This window comes from Oncorhynchus masou, chromosome 29, assembly GCF_036934945.1.
Source record: "Oncorhynchus masou masou isolate Uvic2021 chromosome 29, UVic_Omas_1.1, whole genome shotgun sequence".
Taxonomy (NCBI): Eukaryota; Metazoa; Chordata; class Actinopteri; order Salmoniformes; family Salmonidae; genus Oncorhynchus; species Oncorhynchus masou.
In genome coordinates, this window is record NC_088240.1 from 98785461 (window position 1) to 98808426 (window position 22966).

The 22966-nt window shown below is 43.5% G+C and overlaps 3 protein-coding genes across 15 annotated transcripts in view; 2 read left to right on the plus strand and 1 right to left on the minus strand.

Annotated features, from left to right (window-relative positions):
- Positions 1-182: 182 nt before the first annotated feature.
- LOC135521048 (coiled-coil domain-containing protein 127-like) lies at positions 183-4507 on the plus strand. Its single transcript, XM_064946963.1, has 4 exons — positions 183-272; positions 831-963; positions 1399-1652; positions 3552-4507. The coding sequence occupies exons 2-4, from the start codon at positions 840-842 to the stop codon at positions 4011-4013; spliced, it is 840 nt and encodes a 279-aa protein (XP_064803035.1). The 5' UTR covers positions 183-272; positions 831-839; the 3' UTR covers positions 4014-4507.
- Positions 4508-4641: 134 nt separating this feature from the next.
- On the minus strand, positions 4642-16296 carry LOC135521047 (acyl-CoA dehydrogenase family member 10-like). Of its 5 annotated transcripts, none has more exons than XM_064946961.1 (13): positions 16186-16296; positions 15784-15955; positions 14958-15106; positions 14597-14791; positions 13618-13776; positions 13226-13385; positions 12701-12827; positions 12340-12408; positions 12019-12200; positions 11575-11725; positions 11202-11347; positions 7021-7197; positions 4642-5315 (listed from the first exon to the last, which is right to left on the minus strand). In XM_064946961.1, exons 2-13 carry the CDS (start codon positions 15953-15955, stop codon positions 5170-5172), a joined length of 1833 nt encoding a protein of 610 aa, XP_064803033.1. In that variant the 5' UTR covers positions 16186-16296; the 3' UTR covers positions 4642-5169. The 5 variants fall into 5 exon arrangements, with proteins under 5 accessions (XP_064803033.1, XP_064803030.1, XP_064803032.1 ...); XM_064946958.1 differs by having other exon boundaries at positions 12701-12830; XM_064946960.1 differs by having other exon boundaries at positions 12701-12830; positions 16141-16296.
- Positions 16297-16340: 44 nt separating this feature from the next.
- The window catches only part of LOC135521049 (PHD finger protein 20-like protein 1), a 38969-nt gene continuing 32343 nt past the window's right edge, over positions 16341-22966 (plus strand). For 5 of the 9 annotated variants that reach the window (XM_064946964.1, XM_064946966.1, XM_064946969.1 and 2 more), the window contains exons 1-7: positions 16341-16450; positions 18016-18147; positions 18264-18438; positions 18852-18947; positions 19945-20029; positions 20138-20226; positions 21785-21968. In XM_064946964.1, the coding sequence (XP_064803036.1) occupies positions 18065-18147; positions 18264-18438; positions 18852-18947; positions 19945-20029; positions 20138-20226; positions 21785-21968 (712 nt within the window). In that variant the 5' untranslated portion in view covers positions 16341-16450; positions 18016-18064. The remainder of the gene's footprint in view (positions 16451-18015; positions 18148-18263; positions 18439-18851; positions 18948-19944; positions 20030-20137; positions 20227-21784; positions 21969-22966) is intronic. The other 4 variants (XM_064946968.1, XM_064946973.1, XM_064946971.1 and 1 more) reach the window with 3 other exon arrangements.

Genomic DNA, 22966 nt, shown 5'->3' on the forward strand with positions numbered 1-22966 from the left:
GGCTTTTGACAACGCTTCAAGTTCTAAATCCATTTCAGCACACATTAGATAAAATTAATTAATTTAGACGGACAAAATGTTGAGTTTTAAATTTAAAAAATGATCTTTCCACATATATCATAATGACATAGAGACTATATATTTGACCGTAACACCCTCGTACAACACAAGTGGTCTCTTTGTAATTGTCTTGCATAAAAACGTATAATCGATCTTTCCCATCCGTACAGGGACAAATGTATAGCTAATTGACCTAGACACATTTTGTCAAGGTGAGCGTCTGCTCAATTTAAAAAATATAATCTACTGTACTTCTTTGCAATGTGTTATTTGGGACTGAAATAGCCGTGCACTAATGCAATGACTCAGTTAGCTGTTGTTAATTTTAGCCTGCAAGCTAACCACCATGTAAAGCTGTGTTGTTGTGTTAGCTGTGGCAAGTGTGCTAGCAAACCGCACTTGTTTTGTTGGTGTTAATTAGCTATTCATGTTCAGGCCAAAGAATGGACATTTTTAAAAGTGTTACAATGACAACAAAGAGAGACTGCCATTAGCCACATTGCTGTGCCAGTCGTCATGTGGGATACATGCCAATGTTGTGGTTTAGGGAGTTTGTTATCAGATGAGACCAACCGAATATTTTCTAGTTGACTTGCCTAGCTATTTGTTTAAATATAATTAACGTTATTACTATTCCTAATTTTAGGTCAAGGTAATGCCTTATGGTCAGGTTGGTTGTATGTAACAACCGCTAGTCAGCTAGCTAGATAAAACAATGTGTGTGGTGGTGACAGGTACGTGTATAAACATTCGACTCTCCCCTGGAATAGGGCACCTCCATGAACAACTTGAATGACCCCCCTAGATGGAACATGGGGCCAGACCCACGAGGAGGTGCTGCTGCTGACGGGAACAAATGGAATTATGCCCTCCTCGTGCCAATGCTGGGGCTGGCTGCCTTTCGTAAGTAGCCTGCACAGTACAGTGCTGTTACACAAGGACAGGATATTCACTATACATGACATGTGGCGTATATACAACCGAAGACAAAAGTTGTAGGCCAATCTTGTACTTACTTTGACAGACACTGACAAGCCTTATACTCTTTTGTGGTGACTTCACTGCATTGCCATTCACCAAATAGTTTGTCATTACAACATTATAACAGTATTATTACAATCACTACATATAATATTGCAGGAAAGTGATTGGGTAGTTCCGATGGGGTAGTTCCAACCGGGGCTTGAACATGGGACTGTTGCACCAACACCTTCTCTGAGGAGGGGAGGTTGGTGGGTTATTATATGAGAAAGTGTTTGGTCAACAGCCACAATGTCCTGGGTTTAAGCCCTAGTCAGGACTACGCCCTATAATAACCAAACAACCTCCCATCCTCAGGCTGGATCTGGACCAGAGAGTCTAAGACAGAGATCATAAAGGTCAAGGCCCGGTACGACCAGGACATGTCTGCCGTGACCTCCGACCTTGAGATGAAGTACAGAGACACCCTGACGGAGAACCGGCGGGCAGCGGCCATCTTAGAGCTGGAGCTGGAGAAGGAGAGGCAGAGGGTCCAGGGGTACCGCCAGGCCCTCATCTCACAGAGCCAGCAGGTCATGGAGGAACGCAAACAGCTACAGGTGGAACGAGAGGTGGGAGGACTTGACTTAAAGATGCACCCCGGGATCTTAAGCACAGTGAATCTGTAACATATAGCACAAATTGGATTTGTAACATATCACACATATTTCTAAATTCGTATGATATCATACAAATTGCAAAATTCGTAGCTTGTCGCAAGAAATGGATGAAGTAGTACACAACTGGATGAAGTAGTACACAACTGGATGATGTAGTACACAACTGGATGATGTAGTACACAACTGGATGAAGTAGTACACAACTGGATGAAGTAGTACACAACTGGATGATGTAGTACACAACTGGATGATGTAGTACACAACTGGATGATGTAGTACACAATTAAATGAAGTAGTACACAAATAACAGGGACCACTTTTGGCTCATGAGCAACACTTTCAAAACTACAGGCTGAAATTATCAAAATGTTTGAGAATGCATATTTAACTTAGTTTTAACTCCTAGTGGAGCCTGGTAAGGGCCTTGAAGGTGTGAGGGGAATGATGATTTTAAGATGGAGTTGTTATAAGCTGAGGTTATTTGTTGATGTTTAAATTGAACAGATAGGGACAGTGAAAGAGACACAGGAAAGGTATGAGATGTGTTCCAGAAGGACGATGGGTCAGATTCAAACCCATGTAGACACTGGTATACCAACACATGTGTACTGAAAGGGGAAAGGGGGAGACCTAGTCAGTTGTACAATTGAATGCCTTCAACTGAAATGTGTCTTCTGCATTTAACCTTCTGAATCAGAGAGGTGCAGGGGGCTGCCTTAAACCGACATCCACGTCTTCGGTGCCCGGGGAACAGTGGGTTAACTGCCTTGGGAACAGTGGGTTAACTGCCTTGGGAACAGTGGGTTAACTGCCTGGGGAACAGTGGGTTAACTGCCTGGGGAACAGTGGGTTAACTGCCTGGGGAACAGTGGGTTAACTGCCCGGGGAACAGTGGGTTAACTGCCCGGGGAACAGTGGGTTAACTGCCTGGGGAACAGTGGGTTAACTGCCTGGGGAACAGTGGGTTAACTGCCCGGGGAACAGTGGGTTAACTGCCCGGGGAACAGTGGGTTAACTGCCTGGGGAACAGTGGATTAACTGCCTGGGGAACAGTGGGTTAACTGCCTGGGGAACAGTGGGTTAACTGCATGGGGAACAGTGGGTTAACTGCATGGGGAACAGTGGGTTAACTGCCTGGGGAACAGTGGATTAACTGCCTGGGGAACAGTGGGTTAACTGCCTGGGGAACAGTGGGTTAACTGCATGGGGAACAGTGGGTTAACTGCCTGGGGAACACTGGGTTAACTGCCCGGGGAACAGTGGGTTAACTGCCTGGGGAACAGTGGGTTAACTGCCTGGGGAACAGTGGGTTAGCTGCCTGGGGAACAGTGGGTTAACTGCCTGGGGAACAGTGGGTTAACTGCCTGGGGAACACTGGGTTAACTGCCCGGGGAACAGTGGGTTAACTGCCTGGGGAACACTGGGTTAACTGCCTGGGGAACACTGGGTTAACTGCCCGGGGAACAGTGGGTTAACTGCCTGGGGAACAGTGGGTTAACTGCCTGGGGAACAGTGGGTTAGCTGCCTGGGGAACAGTGGGTTAACTGCCTGGGGAACAGTGGGTTAACTGCCTGGGGAACAGTGGGTTAGCTGCCTGGGGAACAGTGGGTTAGCTGCCTGGGGAACAGTGGGTTAGCTGCCTTGGGAACACTGGGTTAACTGTTTTGCGCAGGGGCAGAGCAACAGATTTTGACCTTGTCAGCTCAGTAATTCAATCCAGCAACCTTTCGGTTTTTGGCCTTTTGCTCTAACCACAGTGCTGTGTAACTAACAACTAGACTAAACCCTGAAGCAACAGTTGAGATTTGTATTATCTTGTGTTTACTAAACATTTCATTTTCAAATCGCCAGGCTCTGGAGCAAGAGAAGATGAAGCTTTTAGAATCCGGCGCCGCTGGGGCCATCCTCCAACACGCTCTGGCCAGAGAGAGTGACTGGCACCAGAGGGCCTCAGCCATGCTGAAGGATCTGGAGGAGGACCTTGTGGAGAGACAGGGGGCCTACTGCAACCTGCTCCTCCCCAGGGAACATAGGCTGGAGATGGAGAAGAACCTGCTCCTCAAGGTGGTGAAGGAACCGTTGGGAACGGATACAGATCTGGAGGGAGACCTGAAGGATATCTTTAAGAACGACCGCTACTGTGCCAAAGGCAACAATCGCCTCCTAAACGTGAAGAAAATGGACAAGAGGAAGAATGGTAGCTTGATGTGGCTCTACCTCAGATATTGGCAGCTGCAGGTTACCATGGAGACGCATAAACGGGCAGAGGACTCAATACTGGGAGTTACACCAGATAAGAATGACCTCAAGTGACCTTGATAGGGTTGACCTTGATAGGGTTGACCTTGATAGGGTTGACCTTGATAGGGTTGACCTTGAGTATATAGTAACAGTCTTCTTGACTGCACAAATGTTTTCTTTTTTCACTAAATGGTGAATTAGTTTGTATATTTAATTTCCTCTACATCGTTTTATGACTCCTGGCAAATGTAAACGCTTACTTTGTTACTAGTGAAACACCAGTAAATGCCAATGGAATTGTCATTGAATGTCAGGGATATTTTCACAACAATAGTTTTGTCTTTGCACTCCAAACCCAATGTTGGATGATATGATACAGAGTCATGAATTCTAGAGGAATATTTCCTTTTGATAAAATCATGTATATCCACATTGGACATCACAGCTGTTTGGTCAGTCATGTAGAAAAGAATAGTGATATACTTTATTTTGACAGAATATACAATGTTATAACAGACTGTGGTTGTGTCATACAATAATGTAATATACTGACATCTCTGACTAGATACTTTGTGTGGGTTATTTAATTAGAGGTATGGTTGAGTAAAGCCCAGGACTGACAAGCATTGCTGACCTTAGCTTCCACAGGCTCCATAAAGTTTGAACTAATGTAAACTGAATCGAAGAAACAGACCTGAGCAAACATTTACATTTTATTCATGTAGTGGACACTCTTGTCCAGAGATGAAGTTTTGTAGGGAAAAAAAACAACCACAGTTATTGCAAGTAAAACCTTCTTGGAAACAGATGTTATTAGTAGAAAAAAGCAGGGAAGAGAAAACAAGTGCAAAAGATTCTGAGGCACAGCAATTTCCTATCAGTTTTAGGCCGTCTACGGCCAGGGGCCATCTTGCCCAGGGAAGGCTGCCATTTCCTGGCTGAGACAGTAGCCCAGGGCTCCTGGAGGGAATAGTGGATGAACAGCTGAGCTCTGGAAGTCTGGGTTGGATGGGCAGTCATCCTCTCTAAGACACCCCGTACAGTCCCACTCCAGTTATTTTTGATCTTTTCCCATTGAAAAACAATATCCTGGGTATAAAAGTAGTGATGTAATGTGTACTTAAGTGCCAACAAAGAACATACAACATCCTCTATGCCGCCAATCACTTCAGCTACTGAAATCTGGTTTTAAAGGGGGCAATCCAGGATTTGAAAAACAACAAAGCAGTCACTCTGCTACTTGCCCCTTTAAAGGGGAGGTGCCTGCATGAGGCGACCTGGGCATGGCGTTGAAGATACGGAAGCCCTCTTTGGTGGCAAAGTCCCAGGCCAGGTCAGCCACCTGCTCAGCTAACCTCCCAGAGCCAGTTTGTCCTGTAAAAGAGGGATAGTTAAGACCACAACTACATATTGTTCATAAAACAGATGTAAGGTTAACATCTGGACAGACTGTTGGGCCAGCTAAGTAATACTATAATCTGGACAGACTGTTGGGCCAGCTAAGTAATACTATAATCTGGACAGACTGTTAGGCCAGCTAAGTAATACTATAATCTGGACAGACTGTTGGGCCAGCTAAGTAATACTATAATCTGGACAGACTGTTAGGCCAGCTAAGTAATACTATAATCTGGACAGACTGTTAGGCCAGCTAGGTAATAATATAATCTGGACAGACTGTTAGGTCAGCTAGGTAATAATGTAATCTGGACAGACTGTTAGGTCAGCTAAGTAATAATATAATCTGGACAGACTGTTAGGTCAGCTAGGTAATAATGTAATCTGGACAGACTGTTAGGTCAGCTAAGTAATAGTATAATCTGGACAGACTGTTAGGCCAGCTAAGTAATACTATAATCTGGAAAGACTGTTAGGCCAGCTAGGTAATACTATAATCTGGACAGACTGTTAGGCCAGCTAAGTAATAATATAATCTGGACAGACTGTTAGGCCAGCTAAGTAATAATATAATCTGGACAGACTGTTAGGCCAGCTAAGTAATAATATAATCTGGACAGACTGTTAGGCCAGCTAGGTAATACTATAATCTGGACAGACTGTTAGGCCAGCTAAGTAATAATATAATCTGGACAGACTGTTAGGCCAGCTAGGTAATACTATAATCTGGACAGACTGTTAGGCCAGCTAGGTAATACTATAATCTGGACAGACTGTTAGGCCAGCTAAGTAATACTATAATCTGGACAGACTGTTAGGCCAGCTAAGTAATAATATAATCTGGACAGACTGTTAGGCCAGCTAGGTAATAATATAATCTGGACAGACTGTTAGGCCAGCTAGGTAATAATATAATCTGGACAGACTGTTAGGCCAGCTAGGTAATACTATAATCTGGACAGACTGTTAGGCCAGCTAAGTAATACTATAATCTGGACAGACTGTTAGGCCAGCTAAGTAATACTATAATCTGGACAGACTGTTAGGCCAGCTAGGTAATAATATAATCTGGACAGACTGTTAGGCCAGCTAGGTAATAATGTAATCTGGACAGACTGTTAGGTCAGCTAAGTAATAATATAATCTGGACAGACTGTTAGGCCAGCTAGGTAATAATGTAATCTGGACAGACTGTTAGGCCAGCTAAGTAATACTATAATCTGGACAGACTGTTAGGCCAGCTAGAGAATAATATAATCTGGACAGACTGTTAGGCCAGCTAGGTAATAATATAATCTGGACAGACTGTTAGGCCAGCTAGGTAATACTATAATCTGGACAGACTGTTAGGCCAGCTAGGTAATAATATAATCTGGACAGACTGTTAGGCTAGCTAAGTAATATTATAATATTAGTAATATATGCCATTTAGAAGACGCTTTTATCCAAAGCAAATTAGTCAGGCATGCATAGATTATTTTTCTTTATGTATGAGTGGTCTCGGGAATCGAACCCACTATCCTGGTGTTGCAAGAGCGATGCTCTTCTAACAGCTACAGAGGACCAAGTAATAGCTGACAAGCTATAAGTTCCAAACCATGTACCTTTACAAAGCTTTATTAATTCTCGTTGAAGAGATTGCCTGAGACACAATCATAAACTCTGGTCTATGTTCTGGTACCTGCAATGGTACTCTTGCTCTCTCCCTGGTGGCTGGCAGCCAGGCAGAAGAGGTGGAAGGCCATGTAGAAGTTCCAGTCTGGGACTCCCTCCTCCAGACCCATAGAGCTGCAGTACTGCCTCATCACCTCCTCCACAGTGGGGATCCCCAGCTGGACTAGGCCCCTGTCAGATATACCTGTAGGAAACGCCATGAAACCACCACTGTGTTGATATATTGAATCATAACTATACTGAACAAAAATATAAAACGCAACATGCAACAATTTCAAAGATTTTACTGAGTTACAGTTCATATAAGGAAATCAGTCAATTTAAATAAGTTCATTAGGCCCTAATCTATTAATTTAACATGACTGGGAATACAGATATGCATCTGTTGGTCACAAATACCTTTAAAAAAAAAGGTAGGCGTGAATCAGAAAACCAGTCAGTATCTGGTGTGACCTCCATTTGCCGTATGCAGTGCATAGAGTTGATCAGGCTGTTGATTGTGGCCTGTAGAATGTTGTCCTACTCCTCTTCAATGGCTGTGCGAAGATGCTGGATATTGGCGGGAACTGGAACACGCTGTCGTACAAGTATATCCAGTGCATCCCAAACATGCTCAATGGGTGACATGTCTGGTGAGTATGCAGGCCATGGAAAAACTGGGACATTTTCAGCTTCCAGGAATTGTGTACAGATCCTTGCGTCACAGGGTCGTGCATTATCATGCTGAATCATGAGGTGATGCAGCGGATTAAATGGCACCACAATGGGCCTCAGGATCTCCTCACGGTATCTCTGTGCATTCAAATGGCCATCGATAAAATGCAATTGTGTAAGCTGTCCATAGCTTATGCCTGTCCATACTAGGGCTGTCCCCAACTAAAATAAAATATTGGTCAACCGAGAGTAGTGCTTTTCTTTCGACCAATCGATTGGTCAAAATGTTTAAACTTATTTTGCCATATATAGACAGACACACCCTATGTGAATAAAACCAACTACATATGCACTGAGCTTGTCTGATGCTTTAAGCACACTGTTTGATTATATAAAATGAACGTGACACAAATTACTCAAGAAAGAGCCCGATGGTCACAATGTGTTAAAAAAAAAAATACAGCGAGTGCCTGTGTGACTGGCGCACGTTGTCTCGCTCTCCTCCCAACTGCAGTGAACAGGCACCAGAACACAGCAAGTGTTTATTGCGCTGTCCATGCTGAAACTGACACATCATTACAGCCATTTCGTTTCTGTCCAGATTCTGACTGAAAAGTTCTGTTAACGAAATCCCTAATTTGTTTTGGAAAAACATTCCCTCTTCACTCAACCCATACTCTCTTTACGTAAAACACGTAATGTCGTGGAAATTTCCTGTATTTACCAAATCATGAGAGCAAACCACACACAAGTCAGAGTTAGTTATCGCAAAGTCCATCTTTAATTATATGAGCTCCATCACAACCCTGTGACTCTCAGATCAATTCAGTGTCTATAAATGAATTCTCTGAGAGTCCCTTACACATTGCAACTGAGATCCTTCATAGCAAAGACACACATATCCAGACAGCATAGAAATAATTTATCGTTCAGCTTTGTCTCCGAAACTATGTTATTTTCTCAAACTCAGAACCATAAACAAATCCTCAATATCAACAGTCTTATATCAAATCCATCCGATCTTGACAAGATCACAGAGACACATTGACTGGTACACAGACATTGTGGAGCCAAGAGATACACGCTTGACCTCTCCCCTCTCTGCGGCCCAAGCAACTTAGTCTTAACAGAGAACAGATACTGCAACCCCGCCACAGTATTATACAAAAATAAACATTCTGATGAGAAGTAACTTACAAACATATGATGAATATAGAACATCTTACCTATGTTACCAACTAATTCTGATTATTCCCCAACAGTAAGCATCGCATGCATGTGACCAATAGGGCCTGACCTATAGCCCATCATAATCACATGAATAAATTGGTTATAACAAACTCCGAACACAGTTATGTCGACTGCAAAATGGATGTGGAGGACGTGAAAAAGAAACTCGAAACGGGTGAATGTTTACTGGTTGTTCAGGAGGGAAAGGGGAAGTCAGATCTGTGGAAGACATTTGACTTGGTTGTGGAGACTACTGGAGATCTAGAAAAAGGAATGTATAGGAGCAAGCGTTGCGTGAGTATTATGTGCCAAACAGGTGTTGTTAGATTACAGTAATATCATTAGTTTCTCTGACCATTTGGAACAGTAAACAACACCAAAGAAGTGTACCAGAGAGTCTGTTCTAACGCAAAAAAATAAATACATAAAGCCTTTATTACAGCAGACTAAAAACAGTCGCATGCACCTTTCCAACAAGTCAGTTCAAGTACATTTCTGCCCTGCTAGAGCTGCCCTGGTCAACTGTAAGTGCTGTTCAGTAGAAATGTATAGGATCAACAACGGCTCAGCCGCGATGTGGTAGGCCACACAAGCTCACAGAACGGGACCACCGAGTGCTGAAGCGCGTAACATTTATCTGTCCTTGGTTGTAACACTCGCTTCCAAAGGCAGTTTGGACCTCGGTAGTAACGTCAGCACAAGAACTGTTCGTTGGGAGCTTCATGAAATGAGTTTTCATGGCCGAGCAGCCACACACAAGCCTAAGATCACCATGCGCAATGCCAAGTGTCGGTTGTAGTGGTATAAAGCTCGCTGCCATTGGACTCTGGAGCAGTGGAAACAAGTTCTCTGGAGTGATGAATAACGTTGCGCCATCTGGCAGTCTGACTGACAAATCTGGGTTTGGCGGATGCCAAGAGAACGATACATGCCCCATTGCATAGTGCCAACTGTAAAGTTTGGTGGATGAGGAATAATGGTTGTTTTTCATGGTTTGGGCTCCCAAGTTCCAGTGAAGGGAAATCTTAACTCTACAGCATTCAATTACATTCTAGATGATTATGTGCTTCCAACTTTGTGGCAACAGTTTGGGGAAGGCTCTTTCCTGTTTCAGCATGACAATGTCCCTGTGCACAAAGCAAGGTCCATATAGAAATGGTTTGTCGAGATCGGTGTCAAAGAACTTGACTGGCCTGCACAGAGCCCTGACCTCAACCCCATCGAACACCTTTGGGATGAACTGGAACGCCAACTGCGAGCCAGGCCTAATCGCCCGACCTCACTAATGCTCTTGTGGCCTAATGGAGTCCCCGCAGCAATGTTCCAACATCTAGTGGAAAGCCTTCCCAGAACAGCAGAGGCAGTTATAGCAGCAAAGGTTGGCCCAACTCCATGTTAATGGCCATGATTTTGGAATGAGATGTTCGACGAGCAGGTGTCCACATACTTTTGGCCACGTAGTGTATATAGGCCTTGTTCAATCTATCAAATCAGTTATTGTTTTGTTGTCAAACTCAGACATTTCTCTCAAAACACAGGGATGTCGATTCGCAAGGAACTGGTATTATCAGAGGACCAAAAAACAGCAGGTTATTCTGGCTGGAATTGCACATAATTACATTACCTGACCACCCCCAGTATAACTAATCCCATCTGAATATGGTTTAAGGAATTGTTCTCAATCCCAATATGATGGTTCATTTTGCTACTATGCACATAGCAACATAGGGAAAGGTGCCAATTCTATGGTGCACTGAAGAATATGTTTCAGACTGCGGACAGCGACCGTATCCAACGCGGGAGAAAGCACATTTGTTGTAAAATAATATTAGATCTATTAGCGTTGCACCATTATTTTTACATAATATAACCACATGCACATTTTAGAGTGGCCTTTTATTGTCCCCCAGCACAAGGTGCACCTGTGTAATGATCATGCTGTTTAATCAGCTTCTTGATATGCCACACCTGTCAGGTGGATGGATTATCTTGGCAAAGGTGAAATGCTCACTAACAGAAATGTAAACAAAGTTGTGCACAAAATTTGAGAGAAATATGTTTTTTGTGCGTATGGAACATTTCTGGGATCTTTTATTTCAAGGTCATGAAACATGGGACCAACACTATTGTTGTGTTTATATTTTGGTTCAGTGTAAATGCATACTACTTCTAGGTTATATCCCAAATGGCACCCTATATACTGCACTACTTTTGACCAAGGCGCATGGGAATAGGGTGCCATTTGAGTTTTATATCCGTGGGCCTGGTAGGGTGCAGTAGTACGGTTCGGTGGTATAATGGTACCTGTCAGTAGAGGGTTGTCCTGGGGCAGGCAGTGAGCCATACAGCTGAAGGTCAGGTCTGTTAGAGGGTCACCCAGTCTGGAACGGCCCCAGGCCATCACCGCAACCACCTCGGGCTTCTCTGGGTGGAACACAAGGTTCTCCAGGCTACGGACCAGAGGGGGTTTTGGGTTGGACTCATTTTACCACGGCTGTGTTCAAAATGGCACCCTTTTCCCTTCATAGTGCACTACTTTTGACCAGATCAATGGGATTAGTACACTATATGGGGAATAGGGTGCCATGTGGGATTCACACCTAATCAGGACTTTTCAAATACAAATATTACTGCTGATTATGTAAATATGTACATGCTGTGTGTGTTTGTGTTATACCTGAAGCTTCCATGGATCAGCGTAGATCTCTGGTGTTTGGGGAGGTGCAGAGGAAGCCACTGTATGAGTCTCTCCATGGCTGGGATGGGCGGAGTCTCACTGTCCCTGTACTGCTGAGTCCACCACTGTACCTGAAGCCCCATGTAATCCACTACAGAGGAGAAAGAAGGAGAGAGAGAGAGAGAGAAGATGAAGGAGAGAGTGAAAGAAAGAGAAGGAAAGAGAGAGAGAGAGAGAGAGGAGAGAGTGAAAGAAAGCGAGAACGAGAGGAGAGAGAGGAGAGAGTGAAAGAAAGAGAGAGGAAAGAGAGAGACAATGAGAGGAAAGAGAGAGTGAGAGGAGAGAGAGAGAGAGAGAGAGAGAGGAAAGAAAGAGAGAGAGACAGAGAGAGAGAGAGAGAGAGATAGAGAATGACACAAAAATGACACTAAATAAATGAATTACCTGGCTCGGCGTAGTCCTCCAGGCCGACTGCTCTAGGATCTAGACAGTGGATCTGGCGAAGTGTGTGTTGCATGGCTTGGTACAAGGCCCTCCTGTCCCCAGGGGTCAGGCCTGGCAGGGAGGGGTAACTGAACATCCTCCCTAGACAGACCTCCATCAAGAGGAAGGGAGCACCCAGGACACTGGACAACACAACCACATACAGGAAGAAAACAGAGACAGACAAACAGGGATAAAAAAATAATAATCTAGAACTATGTAACGTGCATGAGTGTATGTATGTTTCTGTGTGTGTGTCTGTCGGGCAGTGTGCGTTCTCACCTTGGGTCCTCACACAGATCAATGATCTCTGGAACAGGGATACCGGATCCACTGAGAGATTTCAACAACCTGTGGAGTACAGAGAAGAGAGTGATGAAAGAACACAACGTTTCTTCATACAACTGGAAATGAACTAAAAGGTTAATGATATGGTGTCACAAATGACATTCTATCCCCTATAGTGCACTGCTGTTGACCAGGGCCCATAGGGTACACTATATAGGGAACATGGTGCCGTTTGGGACACAGACACAGTGATCTAGATAGAAGAGACGAATGACCAATCCAGATGCTGATCACTTCCATCTCACACCCATCTAATTCCCACAGCTTGGTAGGTGATGTGTTGGAGGACCCCAACCTGTACTCTGTCTCCATGGCGCTGCAGTTCTTCTGCTGTTTCCTCAGGAGGAGATGGCGCCCTCCAGTGGTCAAGTGATATAAGGAGTTTGACTGACTGGGGTTGAGTTGTTGGACAGCAACAGAGTCTGCTTCAGAGAGACAGACAGCATCAACAGTAAATAGAGACACTGGGTGTGTCCCGAATGGATTCTTATTCCTACTTCTTTTGACAAGGGCCCTTTTTAGGAATAGGGTGCTGTTTGGGACGTAGCCATCATATAGGTGAGCTTTCTAAACAGACATCATAGATCAACATACATGTCCTGGTCCTCCCTTCCCCCAGTGCCTTTAGAGGCTACGGACTTTCTACTGACAACACTGAGGTCATATCAATTCTATCCATTTCTAGACAGAAGTTTTGAAATGTTCTGGCGAAGCTCTGACAAAGGCCAAGAGGCCGATACGTAATATTTTAAACTACAGTTATACTGGCAAGAGTAGTGTGCAAGTTTTTCTTTTTCTTTAAAGAAATGGATAGATCTACCTTCGTCAGACAGATGGAGAGCCTTCCTCAGGTACTGTGTGAGTTGGTCCATAGGGAGCTTTGTGGCCCCAGGGGCAGAACCAGGCCCAGGAACAAACCCTGACAGGGGGATCCCCAGCACCCCTTCCAGCTCCTTCACTGACACTGCAATGTCCCCTACCTGAAGAACAATATCTATCACTCACCGGTGGCTCGGTCACAGAGTCTGTGGGTTATGTTCCCTAGTGTTTGGTGACGTCTACGAAGCTTGGGGAGGAACTTGAAACACTGCTCAATGAAACAGCGAGATCATTCACTAGGTTGCAGTCACTTGCCCAGTACACCACAACATCTCCAAGATAGAGTGGTATGGCTATGGGGGAGTTAAGAATGCAGAGACGCGGCTCACTCACCTTGATAGCATGCATCCCTAGCTGGGCAGCTGCCTCAACGTTTAACGCCAGGTCATCCAGAAACACAGCCTCATGGGCAGAGACACCCAGTCTGTTCAGGCACAGGTGGTAGATCCTAGGGTCTGGCTTACTGAGGCCCTCCCTACACGACTCAACTATCTACAACCAGAGATGGGGGGAGGGGGGAGAGAGAGAGGACTGGTTAGGTGGTACAGCATTAATGAGAGAGGTGGGAAAGAGGGATGGTGAGAGACAGGATGGGGACAGAGAGAGAGAGAGAGCAAGAGAGAGAGAGAGAGAGAGAGAGAGGACTGGTTAGGTGGTACAGCATTAATGAGAGAGGTGGGAAAGAGGGATGGTGAGAGACAGGATGGGGACAGAGAGAGAGAGAGAGAGCAAGAGAGAGAGAGAGAGAGGACTGGTTAGGTGGTACAGCATTAATGAGAGAGGTGGGAAAGAGGGATGGTGAGAGACAGGATGGGACAGAGAAAGAGAGAGAGAGAGAGAGAGAGAGAGAGAGAGAGAGAGCGAGAGAGAGAGAGCAAGAGAGAGAGAGCGAGAGCGAGAGTCTGCATTGTATTCATAATGCCATTTCTGCACTCAAACACTGAAATTTGACAAAGAATTGCCTACTAACTGTTAGTGTTACTTTTACTATCATTACTAAATAATGTATGCGTCCCAAATGGCACCCTATTCCTATGTACCAAATGGCACCCTATTCCTATGTACCAAATGGCACCCTATTCCTATGTACCAAATTACACCCTATTCCTATGTACCAAAAGGCACCCTATTCCTATGTACCAAATTACACCCTATTCCTATGTACCAAATGGCACCCTATTCCTATGTAGTGTACTACTTTTAACCAGGGCCTATAGGGATCCCATAGGGCTCTGAACAAAAGTAGTCCACTATATAGGGAATAGGGTGCCATTTGGGACACAAACAATGTAAACATAAAATGCTTTATCACCACATCGAAGAGAGAGTGGTCCAGAGGCAGGAAGGGGTCACCGTTCAGCTGGAGGAAGTTGTTGCTGAGGACAGCAGTCTTCAGGCCCCTGGAGCGAGCACACAAAATGGCCTCCATCATGACGGGTAGAGGCCTGGTCATTGGCCCACTGGTCAGATTAGACAAGAATGAGCCAATGGGAACAGGACTTCCTGCCTGAGGGTGGAGCAGCAGAGGGGGATAATGAATTAAGATGTGGGATGAATCCCAAATGGAACTCTATTCCCTAGTTTAGTGCACTACTTTTAACCAGGGCCCATAGGGTACAGGCTGTACGTACAGATAGACATGGCTAGTCATGATGTAGTAGACATAAGCTCACTATCTCACTGCACTGCCTGCCGAAGGCCTCCACAAACTCCTCAGCCCCAATCTCTCCACGCATGAACCTCTTCCACGCATTCACCTCCCCACCTGTCCTGATGGCTTTGCCCAGCGTGCCCAGAGGAACACTGTTCTGCTGTTCAAACACTAGAGAGAAAAAGAGACCAAGAATATTATGTTGCACTATATTGACTTCTATGTTTATTTTGATTGAAACTTTATTTAACTAGGCAAGTCAGTTAAGAACAAATTCTTATTTTAAATGACAGCCTACCGGGGAACAGTGGGTTAACTGCCTTGTTCAGGGGCAGAACTACAGATTTGTACCATGTCAGCTTAGGGATTCGATCTTGCAACCTTTCGGTCACTATTCCACTATTCGATCTTGCAACCTTTCGGTCACTCTAACCACTAGGCTCCCTGCTGCCCCTCCACTCTAACCACTAGGCTCCCTGCCGCCCCTCCACTCTAACCACTAGGCTCCCTGCCGCCCCTCCACTCTAACCACTAGGCTCCCTGCCGCCCCTCCACTCTAACCACTAGGCTCCCTGCCGCCCCTCCACTCGAACCACTAGGCTCCCTGCCGCCCCTCCACTCTAACCACTAGGCTCCCTGCCGCCCCTCCACTCTAACCACTAGGCTCCCTGCCGCCCCTCCACTCGAACCACTAGGCTCCCTGCCGCCCCTATGTATTGAGGCCCTTTCTTCCATTAGGAGTTGAATGGAAATAAGTTGGCCTACCGTAATGGCCTATTTTTGATGTTGGGTTATACAAGGCTTGTGTGGTACATTGTGTGGCACATTGTGTGGCCTATATAACATACCTGTTGCCAATTTGACAGGTGACGGAATGAGAACTCCATACATGTCAAAAATGACAGCTTTGTAAGTGGAGATGGCAGCAAAGCTTCTGTGACAGAGGCTAGGCATCTTCAGACTCCACAACTGAGACCTGAATCGTGCAGCAGTCTGCATCTTCTTCATCATCATCATCATCTTGGTTTTGCGCAAGAAAAAAGTACAAAGATTGTTAGTCAAATGAGAGAAGAGAACACTCTACAACAAGTAAAGATTGCTGACCTGTGTCTGACAAAAATACCTCCTTGAATTGATCAAAATCTTAACATTGAAAACATGAAACAGTAGAAAAGTTTCCCCCTTCTTTCAATCTGACCTCTTACTTCAACGTTGTCACCGGCAGATAGTTGTCAACGTCTCTCTCTTACCTGTGTTGACCTTACGCAGGCGAACGTTGATTGCAGAATATTATGTGATAGTCTTGTATTCTAGAGACATATTTGCAGTACTGTTTACAATGCAGACATGTTGTACTTCAATGTAGGTCATGTGATCATGACGTGTGCTTACGTCGTTACGTCCTCTATTTTATTTAGGGTAAATATCTGAGCAGAAGAATGGGAAGAAGACTGATATGTACTCATGATATGAGTTTATAATAATAACGATCATTTACCAAATGTGTTCGCAAAGGTAAAACAATTTGCAATTCATTCCAAAGAGGACAATGCACTCACAAAATACATGAGAATGTATGCCATCAGATAGCTAGAAGCTGGCTAACAGTTTTTTGGCTAGCTATTATTCTGCAGAGCTTGGCAAATTAGCTTGCTGCTAGCAAGTTAGCGTTATCGTCGGACAAGCAAATAGCTAACCCAAATAGTGGTTCGCTTGCCATTTAATCTGTGAAATACATGGATCTCATTAATATATTCATCTTAACTTTCTTTGCCCTTGTCATATCACCATCGTTTAGTTGGCTAGTAATACGTTAGTTAGCCCAGTTAAAAATATAACGTTAGCCAGCTAACTTATTGCAAAGTTAACTAGTTACTGTAGCATTAGGTACCATAGTAAATGGACAACTAACGGCCAGTTAGCTAAACGTTTTGTTGCAAACTAATATCATATTTGTTCAGACATTAAATGTTAATATAACGCTTGTTTTATCACTTGACTTTTGCCACTTTTAATAACCGACATGCTAGCTAACCAACCGCTTGTGTGACTTTAGCTAGCTAGTCTACGATAGCCTGCTAGCTACCTAGTTTAGTACATTAGGCTAGCTAACTATCCTAGTACGTAAATTAAGATAAGCTAGTTAACGAATAATATGAAAATATGTGGTGACGTTTGCTGGTCATCTAAACATACGAGTTGATTAATTAACAAACTAGTACTGTTGTGAATGATTGTGCCATGATGTTTTAATGACTAGAATGTGCCAGTTGGGTGAGTATGGTGGCGGTGTCATTTTAGTCAGCATAGATTATCGACCCTGCACTTGCTTATAGTTGCACTGGGGTCGGACAGGCTTCTTGTTTAGATTAAGACACTGCGGAGCCTGCACAAGATATGGCTCGGGAAACGTACCTCAATCCAGAGATGAGAAATGCATTGTACTCTGAATTATTCCAAATGATAAACCGAGAAGGTTGAACGACTCACTGACTTTTAATAGTAACCACATCTGCCATTGTGGAATTGCTGCTGTGGCTTCTGCTACCTATCATGAGGACGAAAGGGGAACTTTCATGGAAAAACGAGTAGTCTTCTCTGTATAACAGTTGTTATAATGGTAGAATTTTGAGTACAAGACATGTCTCATCCCACGATTGAGATACATTTTTGAGCCAGGAATCCTGTCTGACCCCAAAGCAGCTGTAAACAAGCAAGCGTAGGGTCTGGATCTATTTTGGCTAGTGGCATGTCTGAACAGCTTGTTTGAAAGACAGTTGGTTTACTAGATCGGATGTTAGCTAGCTAGTCAGCTATCTATTAGACTAACGTTTTTGCTTTATGAATCAACGGGAATACTGCTGACCTATGTGAGCAAACTATCATGCTAGCTAGTTCAACAAGACAATATTGTTCATTCCGTTATTTAAGCCATATAGCTAGCTAGCTAATCCCCTTCCCATATGGTGCCAATTGAACAGACAGTTGATCTTTGCAGAGGGTCTCGTATGTGTGGTTTACATTTAAGAGAAAGACGGATGCTTAACATGGTCTATCCATTACCTTTGTTTTGTTTTCAGCTGCCACAGACAGACAGATCATCAGTCTTGAAACATAGACGTTGTGAAGATGAGCAGGAAGACACCTAATCGTCCAGGGATCACTTTTGAAGTCGGTGCTAGAATTGAAGCTCAAGACTATCTACAAAAATGGTATGTAACGGTCAAGTTCCTTTATGTAATCATGTGCATAATGACAGATATACATGTAACACAGTAGACATTTTGTTCTTGTCTTCTTTTGTCTTCTTTCTTATACAACCTTCTAGGTACTCGTCACGCATTGAGGACATGGATTTCGATGAGGGGAAGATGCTTGTCCACTTTGATCGTTGGAGCCATCGATATGATGAGTGGATCGCCTGGGACAGCACTCGGCTGCGGCCTCTTGGAAGGCCAACACTCCGTAAAGAGGGACTGAAGGAAGAAGAGGGGGAGGTGACTGTAGGTGTTTTTGTCCAGCCACAGACTACTTCTCAATTCGTCTCTCCACGATTCCTCGCATCCTATTTCCTATTTCCTGCATTCTCAACCGTATTCTCTATTTGAGAAGATATGATGATGTGAGGAATTGAGAAAATATGAAATGGGAGTGTCAGACTCCCCCATGTATTGTGGCTTGCAATGTATGAATGGATTTGATGAAACTCGTATGGCATGCCAAGTACTCAAAACAGCTTTCTCTGGGCTAGAGACAGTTTGCCTCATGAGGAGTTTTGTTGTAGATGGTTGAGAGTGTGCAATCAATCGGATGAGTGATAGATGGATAGTAGTAACATATCGATTCTGAGTGAACTATCGTTTTAAAATAAATAACAAATTGTTTATGCCTTATATCTTATAAATATTTCTACCAGGAGAGACTCAGCGAGATGTCAGCATCTCGCCTTGATGAGCTTCCTGGATGTACAGAGAGCACAGAGGACCAAACAGAGTTACCGCAGCCGAGACAAGTATACATACATTCCCTGTGTCTCATTTTGCAGTGATTTGGCTGAATTATTAACTCCTTGTCTCACTCACTGTTTCGATTCTTCACTTAACACAGCTTTGGTCAAAACCATCAGATCATTTTTGTTGAGGCATAACTGAATCTGACATTGCTATACCAGAGTTTAGGCAGTTCCATACTGCAGTGCTATTCTGTGGTCTAAAGAGGCTCATTCTGCATCATTCAAGCTTTTGCTCTTTGTGTTCCTGTCACATGTTTGTAACATTTATCTTTGAGCTTTTTGTGTTAAACTTTTCCCTTTGCCTTAAAGATCCAATGCAACCATTTGATCTCAATATTAAATCATTTAGTACCTTATTGTGATTGTTTTCAATTTAAATGATCCAAAAATAGCTTCTTAGCAAAGATCAATTTCTCAAGTAAAGGTTTTGCTAGGACTGTCTGAGAGTGGTCTGAATGGGGAGGGGAAAACTTAAAACTAGCTCTTATTGGCAGAGAAGTTTGGAACTCTCTTATTGGTCTATTAATTCATTTACAGCCTGTTGATGTCACCAGCCTTTAATATTCAAGCTACACTTTCAACCTTACAAGCAATTCCTTACATCCTGAATCAGACAACATTTAGTGCTTCTACAGTATCTATACTGGACAGAAATATAAATGTAACATGCAACAATTTCAAATATTTTACAGAGTTACAGTTCATAGGAAGAAAGGCCAACCCACTTGGGAGCCAGACCCAGCCAATCAGAATTAGTTTATCCCACAAAAGGACTTAATTGCAGACAGAAATACTCCTAAGCACCGCCCCCCCCACCCCCTCCCCACTCTCAAATTCCAAGGATCTTTTATTTCAGTTCATGAAGCATGGAACCAACACTTTACATGTTGCGTTTATATTTTTGTCCAGTATAATTTAAAACTTTTGTCTCATGGCACGTGTTTGTTAAATACATATTTAGAGTAATGGAGGTTGTTTGGCTTGACTTGTTTTACAGGAATTGAGAGATGGTGAAGAGGTGCTTGCTCGATGGACAGATTGTCGCTACTATCCTGCAAAGATTGAATCTGTAAACAAAGAGGGTATTTATCACTAACTATTTCTGAAGCAGTAGCCATATGGCCAATACACATAACACAATGACTTGCAATTGTGTCCGTCCCAACTGAAGTGTCTTTGTTAAATTCTAGGTATCTACACGGTGCAGTTTTATGATGGAGTTATTCGCTGTGTGAAAAAAATTCATATCAAGTCTATGCCCCATGATGCAAAAGGACAGGTGAGCTGGTCACATGATCATACAATCACTTCTGGAATCAGCATGAGCATATTTAAATATATATATGTAAATTTAACCTTTATTTAACAAGGCAAGTCCGTTAAGAACAAATTCTTATTTACAATAACGGCCTGGATAGCATTCCTCCAATAGAAGTAAGGAACATGTAGCTTAGTAAGAACCTGGCATTATAGTTAAGTGTCTGGCGTTGTAGCTAGGGGTCTGGCGTTGTAGTTAAGGGTCTGGCGTTGTAGCTAGGGGTCTGGCGTTGTAGCTAGGGGTCTGGCGTTGTAGCTAGGGGTCTGGCGTTGTAGCTAGGGGTCTGGCGTTGTAGCTAGGGGTCTGGCGTTGTAGCTAGGGGTCTGGCGGTTAGGTCTGGCGGTTATGTTATAGCTAGGGGTCTGGCGGTTATCGCTAGGGGTCTGGCGGTTATCGCTAGGGGTCTGGCGGTTATCGCTAGGGGTCTGGCGGTTATCGCTAGGGGTCTGGCGGTTATAGCTAGGGGTCTGGCGGTTAGGTCTGGCGGTTATCGCTAGGGGTCTGGCGGTTATAGATAAACTGATTAATAGAAGGCAAGTTAAAGTTCCTGAAAGTCTGTTGTAGACAGTGTAGGATACCATAATTTTCTATTTCACTTCTCCCTCTTTTTCAGAAGGTAAAGGGCAACAGGGAATTGCTGGATTTAATGCGAAGGCTGATTCCCACAGTCTTGGCAGGATAGACTTGCTGGCATCTCCCTTGTTCCAACCAGCAGACACTCTCAAGGAGACCAGAGTCTAATCTTATTTACTACTTAATTAAGATTTTATTTATGTTACTTAGAATTTTTTTACTTTTAATGTGGAGCAGTACACTTGGAAAGTAGTAGCTAATAGTTCAAACACAAGTCCCTATAGGCTAAATATATAGATTTCTTTACTATTGAGGCTTACTATTAGTCACGGTTAACCCTGTTACTTCTCCACACACTACGTCAGAGTCCCAAATGGCACCCTAATTAGAGGCTGCTGCCCTATATACATAGACTTGGAATCACTGGTCACTTTAATAATTGGAACTCGTCCATTTTAATAATGTTTACATATTTTGCATTACTCATATCTATATACTGTATTCTATCCTATTCTACTGTATCTTAGTATTTGCCGCTCTGACATTGCTCGTCCAAATGTTTATATATTTTTTTAATTCCATTCATTTTACTTTTGATTGTGTATTTTGTTAGATATTACTGCACTGTTGGAGCTAGAAACACAAGCGTTTCGCTACGAACCGCAATAACATCTGCTAAACACGCGTATGTGACAAATACCATTTGATTTATTTCCTAAATAGGTAATAGGGTTCCATTTGGAACGCACCCTAACTAACTTACAGCAGCAGCCTATAGAATAGATGCATTTATCGAACCACCAGTCTCTAATACTATGTTTCATAACAACATATGGATACATTGGATTTAAAGAGCTTTTCAAACAACAACAACAAGGACAAAGCACAACAAAACAAAATAGAAAGAAAGTGAAGGAGGAAAAACAAGCGTCTCTCCTCCCAACAGGACTGGATTGCCCTGGTGAAAGCTGCCTCGGCTGCAGCCAAGAGCAAAGGAAGCAGTACGCCTCGTACCAGCGCCAACAGCAACAAGGACAGGGACGACCCTCACGGAGGGAAGTCTGACGATGAGGATGGTCAAGAAGAGCTGGATGAAGAGTTGCAGGATCAGTCCGACTCTGACAAACTGGGTAACTTGAGTCCCCTCCTTCCCTCACCCCACCAGATACATGCACATGGTGGTTGCATGGCACCCTATTCCCTATACAGTGCACTACTTTTGACCAGGGACCATAAGGCTCTGGTCAAAAGTAGTGCACTACATAGGGAATAGGGTGCCATTTGGGACACATGGGTTTAAAATTAGCAGGCCCTTTAAAAATGAATGATGATTTCTCTGTCTGTTGTCATGTAGCTAGTACTGTATGTTAGTATCATACAGCAGTGATATGGAGTAGTGGTGTCATTTAGATGTTACACTGTTGTCATGTAGCTAGTATCATACAGCAGTGATATGGAGTAGTGGTATCATTTAGATGTTACACTGTTGTCATGTAGCTAGTATCATACAGCAGTGATATGGAGTAGTGGTATCATTTAGATGTTACACTGTTGTCATGTAGCTAGTATCATACAGCAGTGATATGGAGTAGTGGTATCATTTAGATGTTACACTGTTGTCATGTAGCTAGTATCATACACCAGTGATATGGAGTAGTGGTATCATTTAGATGTTACACTGTTGTCATGTAGCTAGTATCATACACCAGTGATATGGAGTAGTGGTATCATTTAGATGTTACACTGTTGTCATGTAGCTAGTATCATACACCAGTGATATGGAGTAGTGGTATCATTTAGATGTTACACTGTTGTCATGTAGCTAGTATCATACACCAGTGATATGGAGTAGTGGTGTCATTTAGATGTTACACTGTTGTCATGTAGCTAGTATCATACACCAGTGATATGGAGTAGTGGTGTCATTTAGATGTTACACTGTTGTCATGTAGCTAGTATCATACACCAGTGATATGGAGTAGTGGTATCATTTAGATGTTACACTGTTGTCATGTAGCTAGTATCATACACCAGTGATATGGAGTAGTGGTATCATTTAGATGTTACACTGTTGTCATGTAGCTAGTATCATACACCAGTGATATGGAGTAGTGGTGTCATTTAGATG

Excerpts from the sequence above, each read along its gene's own strand:
- LOC135521047 (XM_064946958.1), bottom strand. The coding sequence starts at position 15,955 with ATGATGATGATGATGAAGAAGATGCAGACTGCTGCACGATTCAGGTCT. Across the intron at positions 11,726-12,018 it reads GGAGGACTACGCCGAGCCAG|TGGATTACATGGGGCTTCAG; the intron begins GTAATTCATTTA and ends TCTCCTCTGTAG. Across the intron at positions 5,316-7,020 it reads GAGCAAGAGTACCATTGCAG|GACAAACTGGCTCTGGGAGG; the intron begins GTACCAGAACAT and ends CCTCTTTTACAG.
- LOC135521048 (XM_064946963.1), top strand. The coding sequence starts at position 840 with ATGAACAACTTGAATGACCCCCCTAGATGGAACATGGGGCCAGACCCA. Across the intron at positions 964-1,398 it reads GCTGGGGCTGGCTGCCTTTC|GCTGGATCTGGACCAGAGAG; the intron begins GTAAGTAGCCTG and ends TCCCATCCTCAG. Across the intron at positions 1,653-3,551 it reads AGCTACAGGTGGAACGAGAG|GCTCTGGAGCAAGAGAAGAT; the intron begins GTGGGAGGACTT and ends TCAAATCGCCAG.